Here is a 24,617-nt window from a genome sequence, read left to right on the forward strand (position 1 = left end):
CCTGCGGGTAGCTCCATTGCATTGCAAAGGTTTGGTGGATCCATTCGACTGTAAGGCTGAAGTTCTTACCGCCAAGAATGGGAGTTAAGCCCACTGTTTGGTAGAACAAATAGACTCCTCCGTAGCTGTACAGTATGTTTAAAAAATGGCGCCGTTTCTCCATAGGTGCTAAACCTAATTTCCAGATATATTATTAACTATGACACTATCTGTAAAAGTGCAGCCCTTGGCCAGTGAACCCTACTCTTTCAATATGTTACCGGAAAAAGTCTTTAAGATGTCAAAGTCTCCTGCATATTCACTTCATTTGTTACTCGCATGTCATTTGATATGATTTGAAAGAGATATGTGTTTCATTTGCATAAAGTACTGCTGCTTCCCTGGAGACTGAGGCTAAAGCTGAAGACTACTAGACTTTGATGCCAGGTGAAATATGGATTCCATCATCCAGTCTTCATATGTTAAAAGGTCATTATCAGTGCCTTAAAACCCTTTAAGCCTTGTAGCTCACAAGAACGAAACATATAACATCATGTAATAATATTATAAACATATGAGAAGCTAGAATGACTTCATAGCATCTGCTTTTCAACGGGATTTTGTGACTTTAAATTTTCTGGCACTCCCCGATATGGAAAATAAAAAATGTAAATGGTACTTCAAAATATTCCATTAAAAATATCCAGTTTCTCCTTCAGCCTCTCTCAGAGGCTTTTTCTTCCTTCTTTTTGTTTACTGTATATGGAAGAGTTCCAAAAATTATTTTATTAGTTTTAATGCTGAATGTGTTTCAGTGCAATACTGTAACATGAGTTAATTAAACAAAACAAAGGCCACATTGTCAACACTTTCAGAAGGAACAAAGAGAAGATATTTTTAAATGATGAAAAAAATGGCCAATTCATGATAGTATTTGTATTCTGCTTAGTGGAAATGAAATGAAGAAAGCAATCAAATGCACACAATAAACCTTAAACACTATCATTGTTAAAGTATTCCCTTTTCTTGTTTCTTCTTTTCTTTCCTTTCTGTCCTTTTCTTTTGTTCCCTACCATCAAACCAGATAATATAAAGTGACTGCGACAGTGGGCAAAATGTTTAAGATGAAAATTTTCCTATGCTTTCTATTTTTTATAAGCAAAGTGCACAGAAAAAATATCTTGCTTGTCACTGAAAGAGCTGAAAAATAATTAAAACTTAAAACTGAGCTTGAACCACCTGTTCTTTACATACATGCAGGCTGGAATCTGATATACAGAGAATAATGAAAAGAAACAGATTCTTTCTGTCGCAGGAAAAAAAAAATCACTTTTTCCCCCCCGGGAGGTTGAAATCAATATCTGGAGCAGACTACTGACAGTGTAATAACCACCCCGTCTCGCTAATGTATGGTGTTGCTCAGCACAGCCCAGGCAGCAACTTCAGGTAAGGCCCACAGGGTGTCTGCAGCTGACTTGCCGCGTCTCTCCGAGGAGAGGAGAGTCCACACGCTGGCCAGCGCGCGCTGCCTTATGTGGACTGCATCCCCTGTTGCACCAGCCGGCACCAAGAAAAGGAACAAATCCCACCACCTCCACCAGGGAAAGCACCAGGCGGGCTGTGTGCCACGCACCTTCTAACAAAGCCACGATGAATATACCACAGCTGCTGTGACCCAAAAAGCACTCCCGCCCTCTTCTCCTGCACGCGCCAGCACCCCCGTGGAGCACAGGCCATTTCGCAGTCGCCACGGCTGCCTGCTCACACAGAGCGACAAACAAGGGCATTACCCTCGCCTTTGTCCAGCAGCTTTTTAAACAAAGTCACCTGAATCCCAAACATCCGGAGAACATTTTATGTGCTTTCATGAAAATCACCATAATGTTTGCAAACTTGGAAAAAACACCCCTCCCACCAAAGAAACCTTTTCCTAAGCTAAAAGGTTTCGTTCCCCTGCCCACAGTTTCCCTGCATGCACAAGGCACAGAAATAAACCGAATATACTTCTCTGTCACAGCTATAACTCTTTCAGAAGAGAGCAAAGAGCTTTGCACTAGGAGACAGAGCCTGAACTGCCCTTTGGCCACAGCACAGGCGAGCAGACTTCTGTTGCAGAAGCTCCTCATCTGGCCGATATCACAACTGCAAACTTCACTTGAGTTTTGTGAAGTTCCCGAGAAAATAAAGGCATGAAAAGTGAGATTTCTTAAAACCTAAAGGTATCCCCTGTAGGAAGGCACTATTTTGGCTTTCCAGCGATAATCTTGTTACGGCATGCCTCCAGCTAGTCCCAGATATGTGCTTTGTGACTGTCCACCTCTCTGTGTGGCTTAACTTTAGATGTGAGTTTAAATACCCATTTGCAATTTTCTGGTTCCACAGAACTTCCAGCATTTCTGCAAAATGTCCAAAGATGAACTTTTTTTCTCTGCCAAATATCAATAAATGTCTGAAGCAGATTCTTCAGATACATTGCAAATTTAGGGCCATATTATTCTGCAATAGCTCAGAAAGCATCTCAATTTGTGGCTTAAGTGCATTTTAAGGAAAGAGTTGCTTTTTTTTAACTCATGGTCCATTCTTTCTCATTCTTTTTACAGTATTAGCACATATTAATAGATTATAACAGTCATGTCATTTTATATTAAGAGAAATTAAAAATGTATACAGAATGCATACACTTTTGTATCAGAATGTTAATCAATACAGGTCAGGCCACACTTCCTCCACTGGATTGGATACAACTCATTTCAGAGCTTCCAACACTTTCATCAAATGCATTTAATAGAGGTTATTACCAAAGCCTAGACATACTTCTGATTCAGGATATTTATTCTTTTGTTCCTTTGGTAATTGAAGCCACACTACAAAATATCCTAGGATTCATTTTTTTCCCCAAAACAAAAAAATATATATTTTTAAAGATATTTAAAGACAATTTTAAAATCTATTTTTTCCAAGATGTCTCATCCATCCCCACTTGAAGCTGAGGAAATGTTTGGTTAAGAAATGAAAGCTAGTTACAATTGCCATGACTCAAGAATAAGGCTGTCAGATGTATCTCAAAAGATCTTTTTCAAGAAGTATTTTGTTTCTCTATAACCATAATACTGTATCAAAGAATGCTATTCTTTTGACAGTATTTACAACCATAGCAACAATGTAAAAATCCTAAAAATGGAACTGTAGAAAAATGGAGAGAACTCTTCCTCCAAGTTTTGGAATATTTGATTCTAAGATTATATCGTAAAAATACTGCTTTCCTAAAGTACAGATGGGTAAATGACGTGGAAATCTAGCTGTTTAAAAGAAGAATGGATGAAATGATGGCTACAAAGTTACATGATTATTCACAAAAAACAAAGTTTTCGAGCAAAACTGGGTTTAGCTAGGACAAAAATCAGGCAGAATGCAAATTTACAGTAGATGGGCAGTGACCAAAAGTCTGGCATTACAGGAAATCATGTATATCACAAATGATTTAAAAGTTAACCCTCCCCCCACCTGTGCATTCAGTCTGCTTTAACATCTTCCATACACAAAAAGATGGTTAACATGGTTGCCTAAATAGGGCATTCAAACAGGCTAGGATTTCACTGCACACAAATACTAATTGCACGGGCTGTGTCCTGCTCTTAGCTAAATCCCTGGGCACTTTAATATACCCTTTACAGGCATTAATTACAGCACTTTGCTCCTTGATTGTGCTTCAGCAATGACCTGCTGCTGCATTTTGGGAGCTCTCTACAAGCAAACAAACGTGCTTTTTTCCCAGGGAGGCTGCCACCCTGCCCACAATTTTAGGGCATGCATGAGCACGCCATAATCACCAGGCCACGGTGGGTGTAGTGCCCTCACCCCTTCCCTCTCACTCACTGTCATGATGTCAGGGTCTCTCGTACGGCTTCAGCCATCAGAATGAAACAGCATAGACTATTCCTGGAAACTCAGAGATGCGCTTTGTGCTCAGATCATACTGAGAAATAAAATGAGTTGATTTTAAATGTATTTGCTGTGGGGAGAAACATCCCAAGTCAAAATCCCGTTGAAAGTGTTTAATTCAAATTGATGGAAAGTTTGAAAAAATGACAGAGGAGAAGGTCCAGCAAGAGCTGGACTAGTTAGCAGACTTGGCCTGAGAGAAAAGAGTTTCTGACAGAACTGGAATGAAAATACAAATATAGAGTTGAGCTCTTCAAGCATCACAAATGCTTGAATAATGTCACAAACAGTGTAATGACAATAAGACAAAATTTTTGAGTCTGAACACAGAAGAGGAGCAAACAGAGAAATAATGGCCACTTCTGTGGTCATTACTTCATCTACCAGTGTTCGGACAGAAATCATATCCTCCAAAGAGTTAAGCAACTTCCAGAGATGATTGGTGAGGGAAATCATCGTATCACATGTCTTTACGCAGCAAGAGACAAAGCAGTAGGAAATAGCAAGATCAAGAGGGGAGAACAGGCTCAGGGTAGGGAACGGCTACATATTCACACAAATAATATGAGCTGCATTTCCATTTGCTGTAAGTTGTCTTGTAGAAAAACGGAGCTGATTCAAACTATAACTAAATGCTGAAAGCATGGTCATTAGAACATGACAGAACTATTTCTAAGTGTGCATATAAAGGGCTGCCAAACTAAGCATTAAAAACATGTGCACTTCCCTAGTCAGCAAATAGGTCAGTGATCACCACTTGCTCTGCTTTTTAATAAAGGGATTAGAGAATATTCCCTAATCTTATAAGAAATAAAGATTTTCATTATTCTTTTGTGAACTAGAATGACTGCATTATACTACCTGGAAAAAAAAAAAGGCATCTTCTTCAGTTGCTCCCTAGTAATATATAACTAAGTTACAGGAGGGAAAAAAAAAGGAGTAATTGGCACACTATATTTTATTACTGATTTTTGAAAATGAAACTCCAGGTTTTTGTGAAAACACACACAGTGCCTTATGTCATTAAATTCTTCAAGGTAATCTGGCTTGTTTCAAACTGCCAGGCAAGGGGAAACAGTGGTGAAATTGCCAAAATGTTGATTCTTCAGTCCTCCGGACTCCCATTGTCCCACAACCTCGAAAGCCCGAGGATCCACAACTCCATTGTAATGTGCACTGTGGAGAGACCCTGGAGCTATGAATTCCAACAGGCTTTACAGAAAGGACTCTGCAAGCCTTAAAATCCCCAGCCACACATGAGAAAAGCTGGTAGCAAAACCAGCACAAATTCAATCAGCAGCTTACCTGCGTTCCATCAGAAATTTGTGAAAACTGAGACCCACTTAGAAAACATCAAGAAACAGTCAGTTTTCCACGGAAATCCAGATCACTGGAAAATTACTGGCTGTCTTTAAAGCTACAATCTGCCACCAAGCAGACATCTAGCCATAGGTTGGAAAAGGGACTTTGATCTCTGTCGATCATTTAGTAGCTTCCAGAGCTCCAGCCATGGGGAAAGCTCAGCTCACAGACGACTCCCATTAATCTAATGGCGCCCAGTGAGAGAGAGAGGGGAGAGGCAGCTCCGCATTGCCCTTTGCTCCAGGATGAGCTTGATAACACAAAAAGAAAGTATCAAACTTAGAAAAGACAGAGCAGGTTGTCTGCAGTCTGGCAGTTGCTACATTTGGCAATGCACGTAGATTTAATACAGGTCAAGAGCACTGTTGTGACACTTAACATCCGCTACTGTGACTGGGTTTCTATTTCATGGGAATAATAGTCGCATGTTAGCTTTTTTCAAGTGTTCTTAGGCAAAAATACGCCATTTTATTGTACTTCAAATGTACTGTAGATGCGGCTGGGAAACAATTGAACTGAATTAGTTTATGTGGTAGCACTTGTGTTTCATGAAACAGTGTTACATATTAAGTCTCTGTTTTATGCCAGGTAGACTCTTTCTAATGGAAATTCTCTCTGGGGAATATGTATTATTTTATCAGCCTGAACTTAGGTTGATTTTTTTATACTCTTTTAGTGAAGAACCACCTTGCATTGTGGCTCTCAAAGCTATCATTGCAGAATATGCGCCCATCAAAACTGTAAGTATCTAGCAAGATGAGTTCTGAGGGTCATACACCCATAAGAATGAAGCAAAGCAAGGGAAAGCCATAATTTCCTTTCCTTTCCTAAAAGCTGAAAAAGCACTGATTCGTTTTCCCTGACCCAAAGCCAGTATATTCTGAAGAAGCTAAAAAGAGTATCAGTGCAGTTACCTAAGTGCTGCTGCCCTGTGCGTTGACTCAGCTCAGTATCTCCTCTTATGGAGCTGACTGAAAGCTCACTTAAGTAAACGAGAGTCTTTCTATGAACTTTAATGAGCTTTGGATCAGGCTAATCTTGTACAGGAGCAATATGTGAGCCCCAAGGTAGGACCGTGTTCCAGAATGTTTGGAAAGAATCATTTACTTGCTTAGTACTAGAACCTTTTAAATAAGGAGCAGGAAAAGGAAAAGCGCCAAGAACAACCCTTTTCTGACATTACCTTCTTTTCTTTAATGTTGCATATTTTAATACTAGGTAGAACAGATGGCGAAATATAATCTCTCCACTGAGAACTAAATGACAGTCACTAGCTGTAGGGGACACTGAAGTACTAAAGCGAAGGAAATGTACAAATAATGAAAGTACATTTTGTCCAACTTGCTTTTGATGAGGCATAAAATAAAATGTAAATAATTTCTATTAGGAGAAAATTAACATAATGACTTTGGTATTTGCAATCAGTGTGAGTTTGTATTATGTAACCTGGATTTGCAATTGAAGGAGAGCAATACCATTTACCTGGATTTGAGGTAAGGATTATAGCAAGTCTATTTTCACCATAAGTAATAAAACACAAAACCGATACTAAAAACATGACTGGTAATAAACAGATGCGATTAGTCTCAACTTGGATAGGCAATAAAGAAAAAAAAGGAGAGGAAATGTTGTTTAGCTGTATATGAACAAAGAGGTTCTATTAACCTAGACTTGCAATGAAGATAAGTGTCAATATTACTAATGCAAGTTTGCAATTAAGTTGGTGTCAATGGGGCTGCGAAAAGGAGTTCATAATTAGGACAACACAGTTAGTATTGACCTGAATTTTCAGTAAAGATCATGTCCAGGTTTTAGTTTGGAACTGTAAAATTCATCTCTGTGCTCTACAGAAGACCATATAATTATTAACTTGCAATTACTTTGCAGTTAGAGATTTATTTACATAATATACTGCTTTTTATGCAATCATATGACTACTACAAATGATCAGCTGGATGTAGGGCTCCCAGAAGAGCGTCTAACACTAAAAATTGAACTTCTGAGTTTCTTTGCAAAAGCATTACTAAGGATTTAAATAGTTTACTCTCAGAAGAATTTATTGCTTCAGCAAGACTCTATGTGTTCCTGCTCCAAATATTGGTTTCTTTATTAGAATTACTAGTTTTGGTTAATTAGTAGTTAAATCTCTACCAATGACCTCACGAATCATTTTCATACCCATTTATTGTAAATACCCTCAATGTTTCTAGTGAGCATGATCAACAGGGTACTTTAATAGACATAAATTGCTTGCTTAATCAGCCTTATGCACATTAATACAGAAAACCAACAATGAGAAGTGTATTTATTTTAAAGTCACTTTAGAACCTGATTGTGCACTTTCTTGCACTTATTTTCCTATATGAATCCAAGACCAATACATCACAAGAACACTCAACAATAGGGAAGAAAGGATACTAAAAAAAAAAAATCACCTTTATGTGCTATTTCCATGTTTCCTTGCAATGGACAAAATATCTATAATTAATAAGAGAATGTAAGAACTCAATAGAATTCTCTTTCTTACCTCCTCCTCCTCCTTCTTCTTCTTTTTCTTCATCTTCATCTGCACTGGGAATCAAAGGTTTCTTGGCTTCTGTTGTGTCTTTTTGGTTCAACAATGGCTCTGAATAGATTTGATGAAAACAGAAGCTCGACGGTAAGGTTCTTCAGAACTGACATTGTATAGAACGATTAATATACGCTACAGAGATTACCATTAAAAACATCAGCAGAGGAAAAGGATCCTACCCGCCAGAAGTACCGATACCACAGCTATCTCCAGGAAATCCAAGGGGCTATAGTTGAGAGCAAGGCCTTGATCCTCCGAGATGCTGAGCTTTCTAGCCCTAGCACAAAAAATAGGTGCCTAGCTCTAAGCTTGGGACTTCCCTGGGACTAGTCACAAGCCCAAAGATACATTTACCAAAGTGTTTGCCTGGACTGGGGCTAGAGCATTCAGTGCACCTCATGTTCAAGACTCAAGTGCTTATCCTCAGGAATAAGAGATACGGTGTTCACTTTTTTTTAACGGGGCAAATGATTAAAAATCTTTTTTTTTTTTTCTTTAAACAAGGGCATTAAAAATCAGCTTTCACCACCTGAGCCGAGAATCCACAGCTACTCCCCTGCTCAAACTCAAATTCAGAGCTACCATAAGACGATTCAGCTCAACAGATCTGGCTTACTAGGTATGGGGAAACAAAGGGAACTTAAACACTACTGCTGGTGACTGAGCAGTAACAGGTATTTTTCTTCCTGGTAATCTTGCTCATTGGTTTCAAGGCATGCCCAGTACCTTCTACTTCCATGCAGGAGCTTTGGGAATCTGTCCCAGTTTTCATCTCCTCTTCTGCAGAAACATCCTCTTGTCCTGTTAACACGACAAATTGGAAATGACATCAGTATGATGGCTGCGCATGTGTGCAAAGACAAGTTTATCAAAGCAGGACACAAACCCAACATATATCATGTTACTTTTCAGCCCAGTACTGCTTTTTTTCCTATTAAATGAACAATGTTGAAATTACTTTATATATGAACATACCACTCAATAAGTTCTAAACATTAAGTATGTTGAATGGCTGGTCAAAACTGACCCTGAATGACTTTTTTTTTTTTTCCTGTAGCTCAGCCTTGACATGTTTTTCACAGGAGCTGTTGCACACCACCTGCACTTGACAGCTTATCAGAAGAACAGAATTACCCCACAGGCTTTTAGAAGCAAAAAAAAAAAAAAAGAAAAGAAAAAACAGTAACAATAATGTTATGCACTGACCCAGGATCAATATGATTAAAACTACATATTTGGAGACCCAGTTCTTTCTCAGTAACCCCAGAGAGTACGGTACTAAGACTGTTTGGTGCCCAGCCTCTACTAGCTGAAGGCATATTGCTAAGGCAGCAGAGGTCAGGGGGAAAACCACCGAATGCTGTAACTGGAAGAACAAGGTTCCCAACTGGTTCATTATTTGTGTCTTCAGGAATTTTGATAGAAAACTTTACCTTCGGCTTGATCTTGTTCACACACCACAGGATGCACTGGGTCATTCTCCGGCGCACCTTTGGGGTCTTTCAGGGAGTCTGAGGAAACAACAACCAACCAAATGAAAAAATCCTGCAGTGGTTTTCATGCCGGAAGAGGCTGGTAGTTACCTCAAACACGGGTAGCCCTGAGGTGCTAGATTCATATTTGGCATTCCCATACTCTGACAGACTGTCTGTCTGTTTGACCCCGGATTTATATACTATAAAAGTATACTCATGGGTTTAAATTATTCAAATTGATTTCAGAATCTGCACACTTACTGAAAAGGTTTTGGGCCGCAGTACAAACCTCAAACAAAGAGTTGGCAAGAAAGAATATCTAAGAAAAATCAGGAGTATTACCAAGAATTTTATTTCTAATGAACGGAGTAGCACAAAGCTATGGGAAACAACATGAACTATCCACTTGACATATTAAGTGACTTATTTTCAGAACAATGCTAGTACTTTGCATAGTTGGATTTCCGCACACTTGACAAACATTAAGTCCTATAAATCTCAGTGCAAACTGTAGCCTCATTTCACCCAATGACAGAACTGCCCAGGTCATTATCGTGGCAAAGACTTCTTTCACTTTGGGGGAGACTAGCAAAACGAACTGCCCGAAGCCAAACCTTGAACCAGGGGCACAGTGAGGTTTAAATTGGTTTAAATCCTGTCTCTGCACTATCTGCAGTCTTCACAAGCACAGGTCATTATTTTGCTATGTCAAACAGTGTTTTCTAACAAAAGCCACTCCTTACTTTTTGTGTGGTGATGGAGAAAATGTATTACATATTCCACTATGGTCAGGAAATCACAGCAAAAGAGCTACGCTCTTTTTATTCCTGCTCATTGGCATAACACACAGTTTTTACTAGATAAAGAGCTCTGTTAGACCCTTGTTAAAAAAGGCCACTGATGTAAGTAACTGGACATTTCTGCAAACTTCAGGGATAAGTGAACTAATGCTAATAGATAATCACTATTTATAGTTCAGAGTAAAACACTTTCTAAAATGCTGCTAGCAGAAAAACTCAAGTAACACCGACAAAAGATCTATGGTGCATGATAATATATTACACTATGGCAGTGTTAGTAAGACTCTACTTCTAGAAAGTCCCTTTCTATAATATAGCAGAACAAATCTTACAATATACCATAGGATGTCCTGGTAAAACTCTGTTCCTGAAATTTGCCAAGAATAATCTCTGATGGATAAGTGGGAAAGCTGGGTTGTTAACATCTGATCCAAATTTAATAATCTGTAGAACAGGTATGCACTGAAAGTGTGTGGCTTTAATTAACTGCAAATAATCCCCCAAGGCAAATATTTAATTACCTGCACAGCTTCTTACTCTTTTCATTGCATGACAATAAGTTTATAAATCCAAGTTTGAAAGCTGAATATCTCACTGATGTACAATTTGCTGAAATTTGCCCTTGCTGCACTCTTTTCACCCTCCTGTGGACTTAAAACACTACTCACTGCTATCGGTGGACCACTGTGCTGCCCTTTCATGCTAGCATGCCACGTTGTGCTATGAGTTACAAGGGATTACCCTATCAGCCTGAATCAGAGCTAAAATAAATTAGAATTTCAGCAAATTGCAAGTTTAATCAAAATGTGACTTGAATGACTTCTTGGTATAAATGGGAATGGCAGTAAGAATCTGTCGGGAATTTGTCAATGTCCCCAAAAAACCTGAAACCCATTGCATGAAATTCTGGCTATGACAAAGCTTTCAGGATGTCAAACAAGCCAAGAGTTGCACCACATGTAGCCCCATATTCTGAGTTACTATAATCTTCCTGTGTATGATTTAGTTGCACGTTTGTGCAACTGTACCAACAGTGCTGGACTCAGGAGTCCTCTTCTTTAAGTACTCTACCACCAGGGCCTGAACACAAGCCTTCACACAGCCAAAAGCGATAACACAGGGCACTCTTTCCTGATTTGGGTGGGAGATGCAAGCTTCTCCACCCAGACCCTTAAGGCTATTGCACAGCACTTTCTACTTTCAGACCTGTGACTTTAATCTCAGCTCATGGGTGCCACCTTTTCTCCCAGAATGAGGAATGACTCCAATTTCATGCAAAAATCAATCCACAGTATCAGAACAACAATTACACACTTTGGTCAATAATAAAAAATGGAGTTTGGGAGCCTCGTGTGTGGCTGATGCAAGTAGGTGCCCCATCATGCTGCTGGCTTTCATGAAGTATCAAATAGCTTATGGCAAACCACAGTTACCCTGCATTTTGGGGATTTCTCTCTAGCAGTACTTCCACCCTTCGGATATAGCTGTAAGCGTGACCCCCCCCCCCCAGCCATGCTGGGCTTCAGCATTAGGCACCACAGCTAGAGACCACCTGTGTTATTTGGCACAGCTTCAGACATTACCATAAATAGCTGTGCGCAGTGTATTCTTATGGGATTGCAGTTTTGTATTAAACTTCCGCTTTGGTCATGAACACAGCTTTCTAATTGTTTCAGGGCTCAAGAAAGCAATTTACTTACATGGGATGCAAAACTATTCCAGACAATATGCAATATAATTCTGCACAAGTTATTTTTTTTAAAGTGTGTTTCTGAGAAGAGAAGAGCATGGACAGGAGTTATTGCCTAGCTGCAACTGTCTGCAGCTCTCATTTCAGCAGCGGAGATCAGTCATTGCATTAGTATGCAGATTTGGAGTTCCAAAATCTTTAAGGTCAAGACCATATCAAAGACTTCTTCTTTTCAAATGCAAATATTGGATCAAATATTCAAGCCAAAAGGTCCAAAGACAGATTTACTTTTAGGATTAACAAGAGTAAAATAAAGCAAAGGAATAAACCCAGATTTATGAAGAAAATCTGAGCCAGGCAAGAGTAAAAATGTAAGACTAAATACACAGGTCAATAAAAGCTGTTCTCAAATTGCACACGAGGCAAGAGTGCTACCTCCACTTCATTGGCTAAGCAGCTGTGGGCATCTCACACCTGCAGGTTATATACTACCTTCTGTTTGCAGGTCTGTGGAGCAGGGCAGTGGCAGTGCTCAGGAACAGCTGGTTCATTGCCTTTACGTAGCCCTTTATAGCCGTATACAACTGGCACAAACCAGAATAGTCCTAAATGATCCTGGGGCCTAAAAGAGCTCTGGCCATCCTTAAAGCCTTCATCCATCGCTAACGGACCAGTGAACCGACCTCAATTTTTTAAATGGCATAAAAGAGTATTAATCTTCTTCTAACACAGCTACTTATCCATCAAGTTGCACTGGAGAATCCAAGTCAGGGTATTATTTCACAACATAGTATCTTACTTTTGATAACACACGCCGGGCACCGTTTACCTAAGATAACCCCAAACTGGGATGGTAAGGATTAGTATTCCTCCAGGCAGAACTGAAAAAAAATCAGTGTTTCTGATACTACACTGTAGCACAGTTCCTAATGTCATCATTGATCACACACAAACAAACCCAACATGACATTTAATGACATAAATGAACCAAAGATAGGTCGCTTATCTACTGCACTCGAGGCATCGGGGTGCTTGCTCACGTCTAAGCGTCTGACCCCTCAGTCCATCCAAGGCTACTTTTCCGTGGCAGCCACAGTGGCAATATTCACGTAAGGAGCATTTGCTCTGCCCCAGCTCCAGGTCCCATCCGCACCGCTGCAGCGCTCAACACCCCTCCGCAGTGGCGGCATTACTGTTTTGTGGGGCTGCTTGGCAGCACACACCTGGGAATTAACCCCAGCCTTTAAAAATCCTGGGAGAAAACATTTTGACTTCAAGTAAGCAGGACAGAATACCCCTTAACTACATTATTCACTTTTCCCTTTATCAACTATTTGTTGAATTCAGCTCCAGGAAAACTGTGTAGCCTGCAATAAGCTATCAGTCCTACCTTCCTGACAATAATCAAGACACTATTTTGTCTAAATACTGCATAAAAACTCATCCTTTACTATGTCATTCATACTTTTTTTGACTGCATAAAACAGCGTTGCTCAAACAAAATTTTGCAAATACGTAGGAAGAGGAGAAATAGTAAGATCTGAATGTTAAGTGGTTTTAATGATCTTTTAAAATTCACTTCCCCAGCTAGTCTCTGTGTGGCTTATTTACTGAGTCGTTTCTAATGTGCAACACACCTGGGTCCCGCACACAGCATAGATAAATCACCATGTTTTAGGGAGCTGTAAGAAGATTAAAGAGGGAAAAAGCTGGCCATTATGAAAGAAACGGGTTCAGTGCATTTTATTTTTTAAGCATGATACTGTGAAAAATGACTGGAATATTTCCAGAGTGAAAGAAATCAAGCAGGCGTCTAAAATTACAGGTAATGGTGTGCACAGAGGCTGCCACATGATTAGGGTATTCTTTTGCCTCATAAACTGAGGAAAATGTGTTAAAATGAAGTACTATAAAATGGTGATTTATGAGAAGTTAGGGAGATATTCGTGAGCTTTGACTTTAAAATGTTATTTTTATATCCACCAAGATTTCATTTTAATCTATCTTTATGACAGATTAGATTTATTTGAGCCCAAGTTTATACAGCTTGGTAAAACAGACCTTGTTAGGCACAACAACCTGTAGAGAGATTTGTACAAGTGTTCGGATAACAGACCAGGCGGCTCATCTCTGCAGGGGGAAGGTCCGCCAGGTAAGGCTCCCGCTCACTCGCTCCTCCAGCCGCGTCTTCTCCAGCCTCGCCTCCAGGCTGGGTCCGGACTCAGGCTCCAGCCTCACCTCCAGGCTGGGTCCGGACCCGGTCTGGATGCACAGTGCTACAGATCGGTCAGATTTAAAAGAAAAGTGAATAACCAGCACTAGCTAAAGCTAAAACCGACTGTTATGAAGGGTATTAGGCAAAAAGGCATTTGGCTGACTGGGGATGGTTATTTACCTGGTTTAAAAAAAACGCAAACCATGCCATTCGGGTTGTGTTAGTCAATTTGCTTTCATAAAAATCATTCTGCCCAGGCGAGAGAAAGGTTATCACTGTAGCCACAGCTAGAGTTGGGGGTGTTAAAACTCTTCCATTACACAGGTTCTTTTTCAGTTACCTATAATTGAAATTTTTCAGGCTGAAATTTTCCAGGTCTAATCATAGCCCAAGGGTGAAGTAAAAACATTTCATTGGTAGCTGCTGAGTGTTCAGCACTTCTGAAAATCAGGTCATTCATTTAGATGTCTTAATATATACTTAAGAGCTGATTTTAAACACCTCTTTTTGAATATATTGGCCTTTCAGTCAATCTTTTTCACCCACTTATCAATGTCTAATTTATGTCGATTTATACAGCTCCCCTGAATTTGAAATGCTATATCTTTCACTTTATCCCTTCTTGGTCATTTCTGTCTTCAGGACATCAAGATTTTTCCATGGTGAGAACTACAGCTGGCCAAACAGGAATTTTAAGATCCATTATGTTTTACAGGCAGGATACTTATAGGCTTCTGCACTGCACACAGTGAGTTTTTAGAGTTAAACTCTAGCCAAGACATATACCTAATTCTGTTTCTGTCAACATAAACCCTCTAGATGACTGAATCTGACTCCATTTCAGTGAATGCAGAAAAATGGTGACTTGCTTTAAACAGCATTCCCACAGGAACATTGACTTTGGTGAACACCTGGAAATAATTAATCGGTACTTTATTTTTAAAATTAATTAGCATACGATTTAATTTAGTTGACCTTCAAATGAAAATTCAGTTCTTATTAAGTGCTAATGAATTAAAATCAGTGTATTGTGAACAGGAACTTTGTCACGATTCCATAATGTGGAGTTCACTCTTCAGCTGTACTAAATCCGCAGTTTCTTTTTCATTTTTCTGCCAGAAAGCCCCATCATTAAGTCACATTAAAGAGTAATTGGTACAACAGGTAACTGGGAAGAAGAGGCAGAACACTCTCACACATGCACACTCTATTTTTAAAACCACGGGTTCAAACCTATCCTCGTTTGTCATCATTACCACACAACGGTATATAGTAGATGGTACATTTAAAACAAGTTGGTAGTCCCAGCACAATCTTGCGTGGACAGGCATACGAGCCTGCAGCCTGTCCGATATGTCTTTTATCTGCCGCATAAACATTAATGACTTTAATCACTTTGTTCTGTCCTTACATTTCATAAAGAGCAGCAGCTCTACCTTGAAATACACTGTGCGTAAAGGTCCTACTTCCATATGCACAGTAATGAAGCACGGCGAAGGTGCTGCCTAGAGACGCCAGCTCTCCCCGCAACAGCTAATAGATATGCATGCAAGTTTTCAAGGATAAAATTTCAACATTTCTTTGTGGTATTTCCAGACAGTGGAAATAGAAACTTGGCACAGACTCAAATAAGAGGATACCTCCACAGCATAACATCAAACATATTGATGTTCTTGTAATATGACTGTCCCGCATTTCTTCTGAGGAAAGACAGAGCACTCAGAAAACTCCATCTGTTCAAAGGCCACATGCAAATTGGGCCCATATGAACTTTTTTTTTCTGGACAGTGCTACTGTCGCTTCTAGAATGAATAAAGGAAGAGCTATACTTTCACAATAATACAGGAAATGTAGTCTCGCAGTAGGTTCTCATTTTAATCAGAGCCCCTGAAAACATTATTCCTGCACTGCTCACCAACACACTTCTTATGAACAATCCTTCTACGTTCTCATCCTTCCCCTTCTTTAAAATTGCCTCCCCCCCCCCGCCAAAAAAAAAAAAGTCCTGATAAAGACAACCCAGGTAAGAAAAAATATTTGAACTTCCTGACAGCAGTGATGTATGTGCATCAAGTCTCGTGGACGAGCAGGAAAGTAACACTTGAGTAAGTTCTCAGCAAGATTTAAGTGCTGTCCTGACTAGGAAGCTTCTCCTGAATTAGAATAAGGCTTGTCAGGAAAATTAAACTCCCAAAGTCCATTAAAGACCCTACCAAAACACGTTGACCTATACTGCTATAGGACTGGCAGAACCCTGTTTATGACAGTCTGCAATGGGTAATATTTGTTAAGAGCTACGTGAAGCAACAGCACGACCTTCAAAGTGAGAGCAGTATCTGGTTTGAATATCACCATACTTTAGAATTAAAGATAAATATTTCAGTGTGTTTACTATTTTCTGACCCCAGAAATAGATGAAAGAATAGGCAGAAAAATTACTAGTTGATGCTAATTAGAGTCAAAACACCAGTTCCAGTGCACCCATCAGAACTGGCATTTGAAAGACTGCTATAGCTCCATAAAAGGCTTGGCAGCCTCATATTCCAAGTTGTTTAAACTATGCATTTTGGAAGCATGTAGTCTAGATTTATTTGCCACAAATCTCCTTTCACAGTAATTAGGTGAACAGACTGGAAAAATACAATTTCTTTAAATGCTTTACATCCAGTTCATTTAGTTGAAGATAAACTACAGAAATGAGTATGTTCCAGAACCTGGCAGGTTTTAGCTGAGTTAACGCGGTGGACAAACAGTTTGAAGACTGAAATTTATTTCGGGAGTGGCAGGTGTTTTCAGAAATGCCACGATTTTGTAAAAGTGCCGTCTCTGAAAAGGTAGCACTTTTGTAACACTAGCGTTCATTTTAAAACAACTCAAAATCTAAAACCTGACAAGTTGAAAATATACTAATACAAACAAGGATGAAAACCTGGTCTTTCAAAAATTTTGTTTACATTTAAAAAACTCATAAACAAATCCCCAAGCATGCTAAGTATCACACACCTCCACCATTCCTTTTAGTACCAGTACTACTTCCCAAACCAGATATTCAGAGGAGAGTCTGTCTCACTCCTTTGCCTTACTAGATGCTTTCCACCTTATTTTTGAGGAAAGGAAGGACACCAAAGAGTAACTACATGTTGGAATAAAGGACTTCTCAGGGCAGTATCTCTTCTCGCTACTTTCCTGAGAAGAGACCCCTAATACAATGAGTCAAAAAAACTGGAATGGTCACACACTGAGATGATTGGTGTTGTCCCTGAAAAACATAAGAGGAGGCACTGACTTCACAGTCAGGAACAAGAACGCAAAGCAATACCAAAATGTTGGGACCTTCAGCAAGAGTGCACACAGCAAAAAAAAATCCAAAGCCAAAAATCTGCCATGGCCCTCACGTTACAAAACATAAAGAGCGTGTCCAAGGGGCGATCATACAGATACAGAATTCATAGATAGGCCAAATGTCAGTAGAAAGACAGATGACTGGCAGGTAATCACCAATTACAGTAGGGCTGAATCTATCACTATTTCTGCCTTCCACTAGCCTTGCCACGACCCTAATCTGTGAAGATCTGAATAGCAAAAAACAGTGCTCTGGCAAGGGTTTGCATTTTTTTTTCCCCCCTGCCGTATCAATCAATCAGTTGAGAGAGCACTTAAATCAACCTGCACAAGGTTTTGAACTCATAATCAGGTAGGAATGTGGGCACTCCAGCACGTTCCTTTGGAACCAAAGGGCAAGCTCTCGCACCCCGTCACACTTATCTAGAAAAATGAGAAGAGAGCCAAGCAGCGACACTGAATTAAACATCAAGTCTTTTAAAATAAATAAGTTAATGGATGTTAATAATTATGTTATCTCAGTAAAATGCATTAAAATTTTCTATTAGTCTTTCTTGAAAGCTGTACTGAGAGACTGTATTTATTATAGATAGCCTAACTCCTGTTTTGAATTACCAGTAGCAAACATTTTATAAATCACCCAGGCTTTTTCTTGACATGCCCCTGCAAAAATGCCCAAAACTGTAGGCCAGCACAAGCAATTAATGGTGTGATATCATAAGAGTATCAAAAAGGGTACGGCTGTGCACCGGTTCCTATCTGTAAACCAACAGCTCCACAGGAAAAAGCTCAGCTTGAAACACTTAAATTAGATCATCCCTCTTTCTTGTTTCCTAAACTCCCTGTCATTTGGCCCCGTGACACTTTTAAATATTTATCACAAACTAAATGATCTGAGTGCCCAGCACAGTCCGCACAAGATAAACATTGCTTTCTCCCTCTCCGTTATGACTTCATCTCCTTCTGTCTCCTCCTGATGTGTTTATAGTGATTGTGTTTTCTTTTCCTCTTCAGGAGAGCACTGAGTAGGGAGCTGATACTGCTGAGATAGATGGGCATGCTTAACTTTACACGTGTGAGCCGCCCTAGTGAGCCCAAGCTTGAGGTTCATTTCTGATATGTCATCTATGATATTTTAGTATTACCTCCATAACAAGGGACTTAGGAATTCATGGCATCTCTCTCCTACCAGCAGAACAGCTGGTGCCAAGCAGTTCATTACAAAGACTTTTGTAAATGAAAATCCAAGCATTTATCTATTTTTGTGTTGTTTAACTGTGATTTTGGCAATTTCCAGACAAAGGAAAATAAGGCTTTATGAAATGTCCTCTTGGGATTGGATATTTTGAAATGCAGTTTGCAATCTGTACCTTTATCCTCACTCAGCTCTATTTCTTCTGATGATGATAGGCTGAGTACAGCTGTAGGCTTCGTCTCATCTGTAAGAACCCAGAAAATGAGAGCGACGTCATTCATTAAATACCAAACTGAGGAACCGGTTGACTGAAAAAAGGATTACACCTTCTCCAGTGGTTTCTGTGACTAAGAATCAAGATACTAGTATGGGGCTCGATTTTCTGCCCTTCCATCCATTCACGTTGTCTTCTCTGGGCATTACTGGTCTGACCTTCTTCCCTAAGCTGGGGTAAAGCTTGCATTACCATACTGCCAAATCAAGTCTGTATTTCAATTTCCCTTGTTACGGGGGGAGTAACAGCTATCAATTGCACGGGTAGGCTGGTGTTGCTACTTGCTTTGAGATACTTATTTTCATTAAATCCATCTATTTTGAGAAAAACAATTAAGCCTGTTCTCAACTTTAATCATGTCCATGAATCCCACTGGAAATGAAATAATTAAATGCAAATGCTTTCCTGAAAACAGAAGCTTTCCTGAATCAGGCCCTAAATTTAGTAACTCCCTGAAAATCAGTGGCACATAGATTTTCGATGGTAGAACATGCTGATGTAACTAGATATTTCACAGACAAAACTAATACCTGAATTTAATCGAATCTTTTCACTTTCACTGTTGCTTTTGCTTGGCATTTTTTATAATCAAAAACCTTTAGGAACATTTTTTTTTGTTTTTAGTTTTACATTTCTTTCAAAAGACTTCCCTCCTATGCTTCTGACAAAAATGGTTCCTAATATAGTCTTATAGTCACACAGACTTTTTTTAAACTGGTTTAAAACAAGAGCTCTGAATCCCACCTATTTGCTTCCCATGTGTTAACTGTGAAGTTCATCGATGATAGTATAGTGGCTAGATTAAAAAAAAGACAAAACAGTAATAGCTGAACAATTTCAGGCCAATCTTCGTACACTATAACTGGCTTTTTCATCTATTGTATAATACGAATATATAAATCTCTACGTAATGGCCTGAGTAAGAATACACTGTTTCTATTTTTTCTCCTATATTTTCTTTTACAATATTAAAGTGATGCTTTTGTGATTTGTCACACTCAGATGAAGGCTATGCCTTTTGGTTTAGAAAATACAGCCTTCTCAAATAAGAACTTTAATATTGGAGGAGACTGCTCCTGACAATTATCATTCATAGTGATTAGAAGCATTTCAGGCATGCAACCATGTATCTTGCAAAATCGGGTCATTTTCTACTGCCAAGCAAAGGGCAGAGAAGCAGCAGCCCTAGAAGTTCCCGATGATGTTTGCTTCCACAGTGAGGAAATGGGAATGCAACAGTAATTCATTAGCTTTATGTTACTGACTCAAAGTAATTGCATGCCTCTCTCTTGTTATCACCATGTGAGCCAGTAGGGATAAGCGGAAAGACAAATCATTTTTTCTGTACTACTCCTCTGTGTGCCTATGGCTGAGAAGCTGACTCTTGGACTACATGTAGGCATAACATTATCTTCAGGCATGTACCTAAATGCGTTCCTCAGCTATGACTTTTCTGGATCTGGGACTTGAAAAGTCTGGATCTTTTCTTTGAAGCTCTCCGTGAGAGCTACAAAACATGTCTACCGATATTAGATAGTAAAAGAACGCATATGATATCTCTGATAAACCAAGTCTGGCAGCTCGTAACATAACAGGTCATAATGACAATTTTGGAAAAAAACACAATGCATTTAAGACACTCCCAGTAGCAGAGTAATAATTTACAGAGGTATATTTTCTTTACTTCTGGGAAAAATGAGACGTAGCTCATTCAATCCAGCTGTTTCATGAGTCGATATACCAGGGAAATATGCATCCCATCAGGAGACAGAGTGAATATAGTTGACAGGTATAGTGGGCTATATTTGGCACTTGTAGACAGTAATGTAATTGGGTTAAACAGAAACCTCTGCAGTTTGAGCTCTCCTGAGCAAGAAGCCAAGCAGTGCTTGGTACTGTTAAAATGTTGACATTGCCAAGGCAAAGATATCGCCCTGACTACCCAGAGGTGCAAAAAAGAGTCTGGATTCGGACAGTGCAACTCTGCCTCTCGCGGGGATGGAAAGAAGAGGTGGTGAGGCGGACATGACCAAGGGAAGGACTTCAAGCACTCAGGGACGGCAGCAGCTGCTAAGATCCTGTTGCAGAAGACCAGCCTATGGGATGCCCTGGAGAAATGCAGCACCTTCACATTTGTGGCGCCCACTGCATGGGACCAAAAAAGGACTGCTCTCAAATGAATGTAACATCTGGAAAGAGCCACAATGCAGTAAGCAGGCCAGATGACTTGGCTGGCTGACCTGACTGGCCTTGCTCAGCTCTATCTGCCGGATACCGGTAACAATTCTCAGGACTGATTAAAAAAGTGGTTCTGTACAAAACTGTTTCACACGCTCTGAATTAAATATGTGTAGGCAACACCCTGCACTACTAGGAGAGAAAAAAACAACACAAAAAGCATTGTGTTACATGTAACACTGCAAAAAGAAACCCTAAGAAATATGGGGACTTGTAGCTATTTTGACTGTCACTTCAGCTATTTTGATAACTGCTTAATTCTAGTTGTCATTTGCATCGAATAAAGTTTGGTAGGATGAAAAATACAACCAGAAACAGAAAAAGTAACAGAAAATCTATTTTGAACATTGAGTGGTATTGTATTTTAAAATACTGAACTTACTAGCTTGTAACATATAATTTATAAGCATGCCACCTGCAAAACCCGCTGCTTGTGAACTCTGACATTTATTTGCAGTATATGTAATATCTTTCTGTATGGATTTAAATCTTCATAACCCCTGAGACTTATGCAGACTATCTACTAAAATCTGAAAATATCTTCAAAAAATTTTTAAAGTGCAGTTTTTAATAAAGAAAGACTGCTTCCTCCTTCCCCCAATTTCCTTTCCCCCAGTTTCTGTGCTACGCAGAGTGCTACTCCAGCGTAGACAAAGAGGGAAAATTATTTCTTTCTCGTTAGAGATTTATCTAGAGATATGCCACCTTAAAGAGGGACTGTGGAGCGTGTAACTTAAACAGCAAAGTCTGCATTCCTGCATTGCAATACATTCATTCATAATGAATGGCGCTGGGATCCCTCCCGGGAGAAGTGCACAAGCCCTGAGTTAATCTGGTGAAAACGTACAAACATTTTCAGTCAATAGCATTGACTACGGTTATTGTTCACCAAGGTGGATAAAACCCAAGAAAGTCCTTTAAGGAACTCAGCACAAACCTGCTTCTTGGCTCTGGCCCTCAGCTTCTTCGGTGTTTTGCTTCTCCTCTGGGCTGTTATCACCTATGAAGGAAACCACAAAAAAAAATACTTATGATATATTCTTTTATTGGTAACAGTGGCAGCAATATTAATTGTAACCAATGCAGCATAAACTCTTGATTTACAGCAAGGTCCTGTGATAAAAGGGGAGAGAGATATAAATGTAAACTGAAGAACTGCAAACATTAATAGTTACATTTAATACAGTCACGTTTCAAGCTGGGGAAGAAGGGGTTAGATTGAAGATTTTACCTCAGTAGGTAGAATTGGTTCATAACACTGGAAATATCTGTATACCAAATAAAGATATTTCCTTAAACGCTGTCTACAGTAGATAAAATTGATGGTTGATCTTACTCTATTTATTTTATAAAGATGTTTTTCTCGGATGGTTTTCCTCCAGTACCATTTCCACGAGACCCTCCAGGTGGCTGTGTTTTAGGCTTGCAGAACCTCTCTTAATAGCTATGCAAGGTGACACTAGGAGGGGGAGAATTGCCTGATACTTATTTTAAAGGCTCAAAGCCACCTAACATAAAGTATAAAAATGCATTACAAATGACTACAAAGAAGAGAGCAAAATAAACCAAGGCGAGATTGCTAGGATTTAATTTTTTTTTTCCTTTTTACATTCACATTCATTCACAATTTTCTCCATTTTTGCATTTGCATTCATTATCCATTTTCTTCCCTCCAGCTCCCTTTCTGAAGGCAGGTACCAAACAGTGAATTACCACTGAGAAAAGTATGTGCTGGGGAAAGTCTATGGACACAGGATCAAACCTTCTTAACCTGTGCTTGGCCCAATTAGAAAAGAATCAAGCAATCTGTCTTTTCCACAGTCAGGAGCCCTCTTTTAGCTTCATAAAAATACTAGTGGTTGCGGCGTAGCACACGGTATCGGCCGTGGCTCTGCTCCCCCCGTGCCGGCACGGTGAGGCGGCTGGCACGCACAGCTGAGCACCAGCCCTACCGAGGCAGCTGAGGAAGCGAGTGCAGCGCGCACACACCAGCAGAAGGGAAATTCAGTCCCCAGCCTGTGAACGGCTTGATGGTGATGCACATATTTTTTTGCTGTGATCTCTTCTGGCTCCTGGATTTTTCTGATTACAACTTCCGTGGAGCAACGCGGTGAAAGAGCCACCACCTTACTCAGCACATCGGGGCTGTCGGAGAGAAGAACGGGAGCAGAAATGCAATTAAGGGGGAGGGAGGAGAAAGCAAGCAAGCAAGCAAGCAAGCAAGCGTGTGCTTTTCAGAAGCAAACGGGCACCTTCCGGCAGCCCACTGGATTTAGCTCATATTTAAAGAGGGAGGCACGTTGCTCTGCTTCTTCTGGCAGGCAATACATCTCGGCCTCCAGCAGATGGGACTAGCGGAGAAGCATTCGCCAGGTGACCCTGCGCAGAGCTGCTGTCTCGGGCGCCAGAGGAGCCCAGCGTTACACCCCACCTGCGGCCGGGCTGGCTGCTGGCCATCGGGGGGGCACTCGGGCCTCTTGCCTGCTTTGTAACTCTCTGAACCGATCATAACCAGCCTAGCGATAGTGATTTCTTCGCACGTTAGTGAGTCTAACCTGGAGAAAAATCGCATTACACAGATGACCAAAATGATTTGATAAAACCAGCTGCGCTTTTTTTTTTTAATTTTCTTTCAATCATTCTGACGGTCCACACACAGCACGAGGACGATGCATGAGGTCTACACACAAAACAGAAAGTTAGCTAGACTAGAAGGTACATTTTCCTTTCCCCCTCCCCCTTTCTTTCTAAAACCTAAGTTTTGGCCATTGCAAGCTTTGCAGCAAACCATTAATAAAGAAGGAACGAATTCTTTGTTGCACCTGCATGTGTCCCACATGGAGCGAGTCGCCTGGCTCAGGAGCTGTGGTAAGGAATCGTCCTTTCAGGACACCACCGTAACGCAACGGCGGAAGGATACTTGAAAAGTCTTCACCATTAAGTCAGATCCAAAGAGAACAGGGCTTCACTGTTAAATAAGTGGTGACAAATCCTAAAGAACTTCCTTACGGCCAAGTGCAACATGTTTTGCTTCACGCAGATGGACTTTACATTCAGAAAAAGCAGGTCAGGCACAAACAGTAACTACCGATACATCACCAAAAATCATTTCAGGAATCACCTGACTGCATTCACTACACAAAATTACATGCTAGACGATACTTGTTTCTACATCCATTAAAACAAGTATGACTATAACCATGAGCTATTTGGCTAAAATCAGGTGTTTGAGGTATTCCTCTTTATTCCCAAGGGATTCCATCTCTTGTAAAGTCACTTTCTCAGACCAAACTTATGTTACAAAAGCAGGTTTAAAGGGTGCATTGTGCCTACAGAGTGACTTTGGTAGAATTAGGAAACATTAAAAAAATAGTAGAATTGAGAAACACTAAAAAATTAAGAGTGGACAAGAAATGCTCAAGTAACTGACTTCCAGAAGCAAGGGTTAAGCTTTGTCTGGCATGGTGAGTCTCTTCATCTCAGGAGAAAGGGAGGGAGTATGAATACACCGATAAGAAAGTAAACTAGAGGAT

General features: G+C 40.0%; 1 protein-coding gene across 1 annotated transcript in view; it reads right to left on the reverse strand.

Annotated features, from left to right (window-relative positions):
* Positions 1–24,617, reverse strand: part of MACROD2 (mono-ADP ribosylhydrolase 2) — a 903,624-nt gene that overhangs the window by 35,465 nt on the left and 843,542 nt on the right. The window contains exons 12-16 of the mRNA XM_067292887.1: positions 22,022–22,084; positions 18,748–18,816; positions 9,289–9,366; positions 8,582–8,656; positions 7,811–7,909 (exon numbers count right to left, since the gene is read on the reverse strand). Of these exons, the coding sequence (XP_067148988.1) occupies positions 7,811–7,909; positions 8,582–8,656; positions 9,289–9,366; positions 18,748–18,816; positions 22,022–22,084 (384 nt within the window). The remainder of the gene's footprint in view (positions 1–7,810; positions 7,910–8,581; positions 8,657–9,288; positions 9,367–18,747; positions 18,817–22,021; positions 22,085–24,617) is intronic.

The sequence above is a fragment of the Apteryx mantelli genome, chromosome 3, assembly GCF_036417845.1.
Source record: "Apteryx mantelli isolate bAptMan1 chromosome 3, bAptMan1.hap1, whole genome shotgun sequence".
In the NCBI taxonomy this organism is placed as follows: Eukaryota; Metazoa; Chordata; class Aves; order Apterygiformes; family Apterygidae; genus Apteryx; species Apteryx mantelli.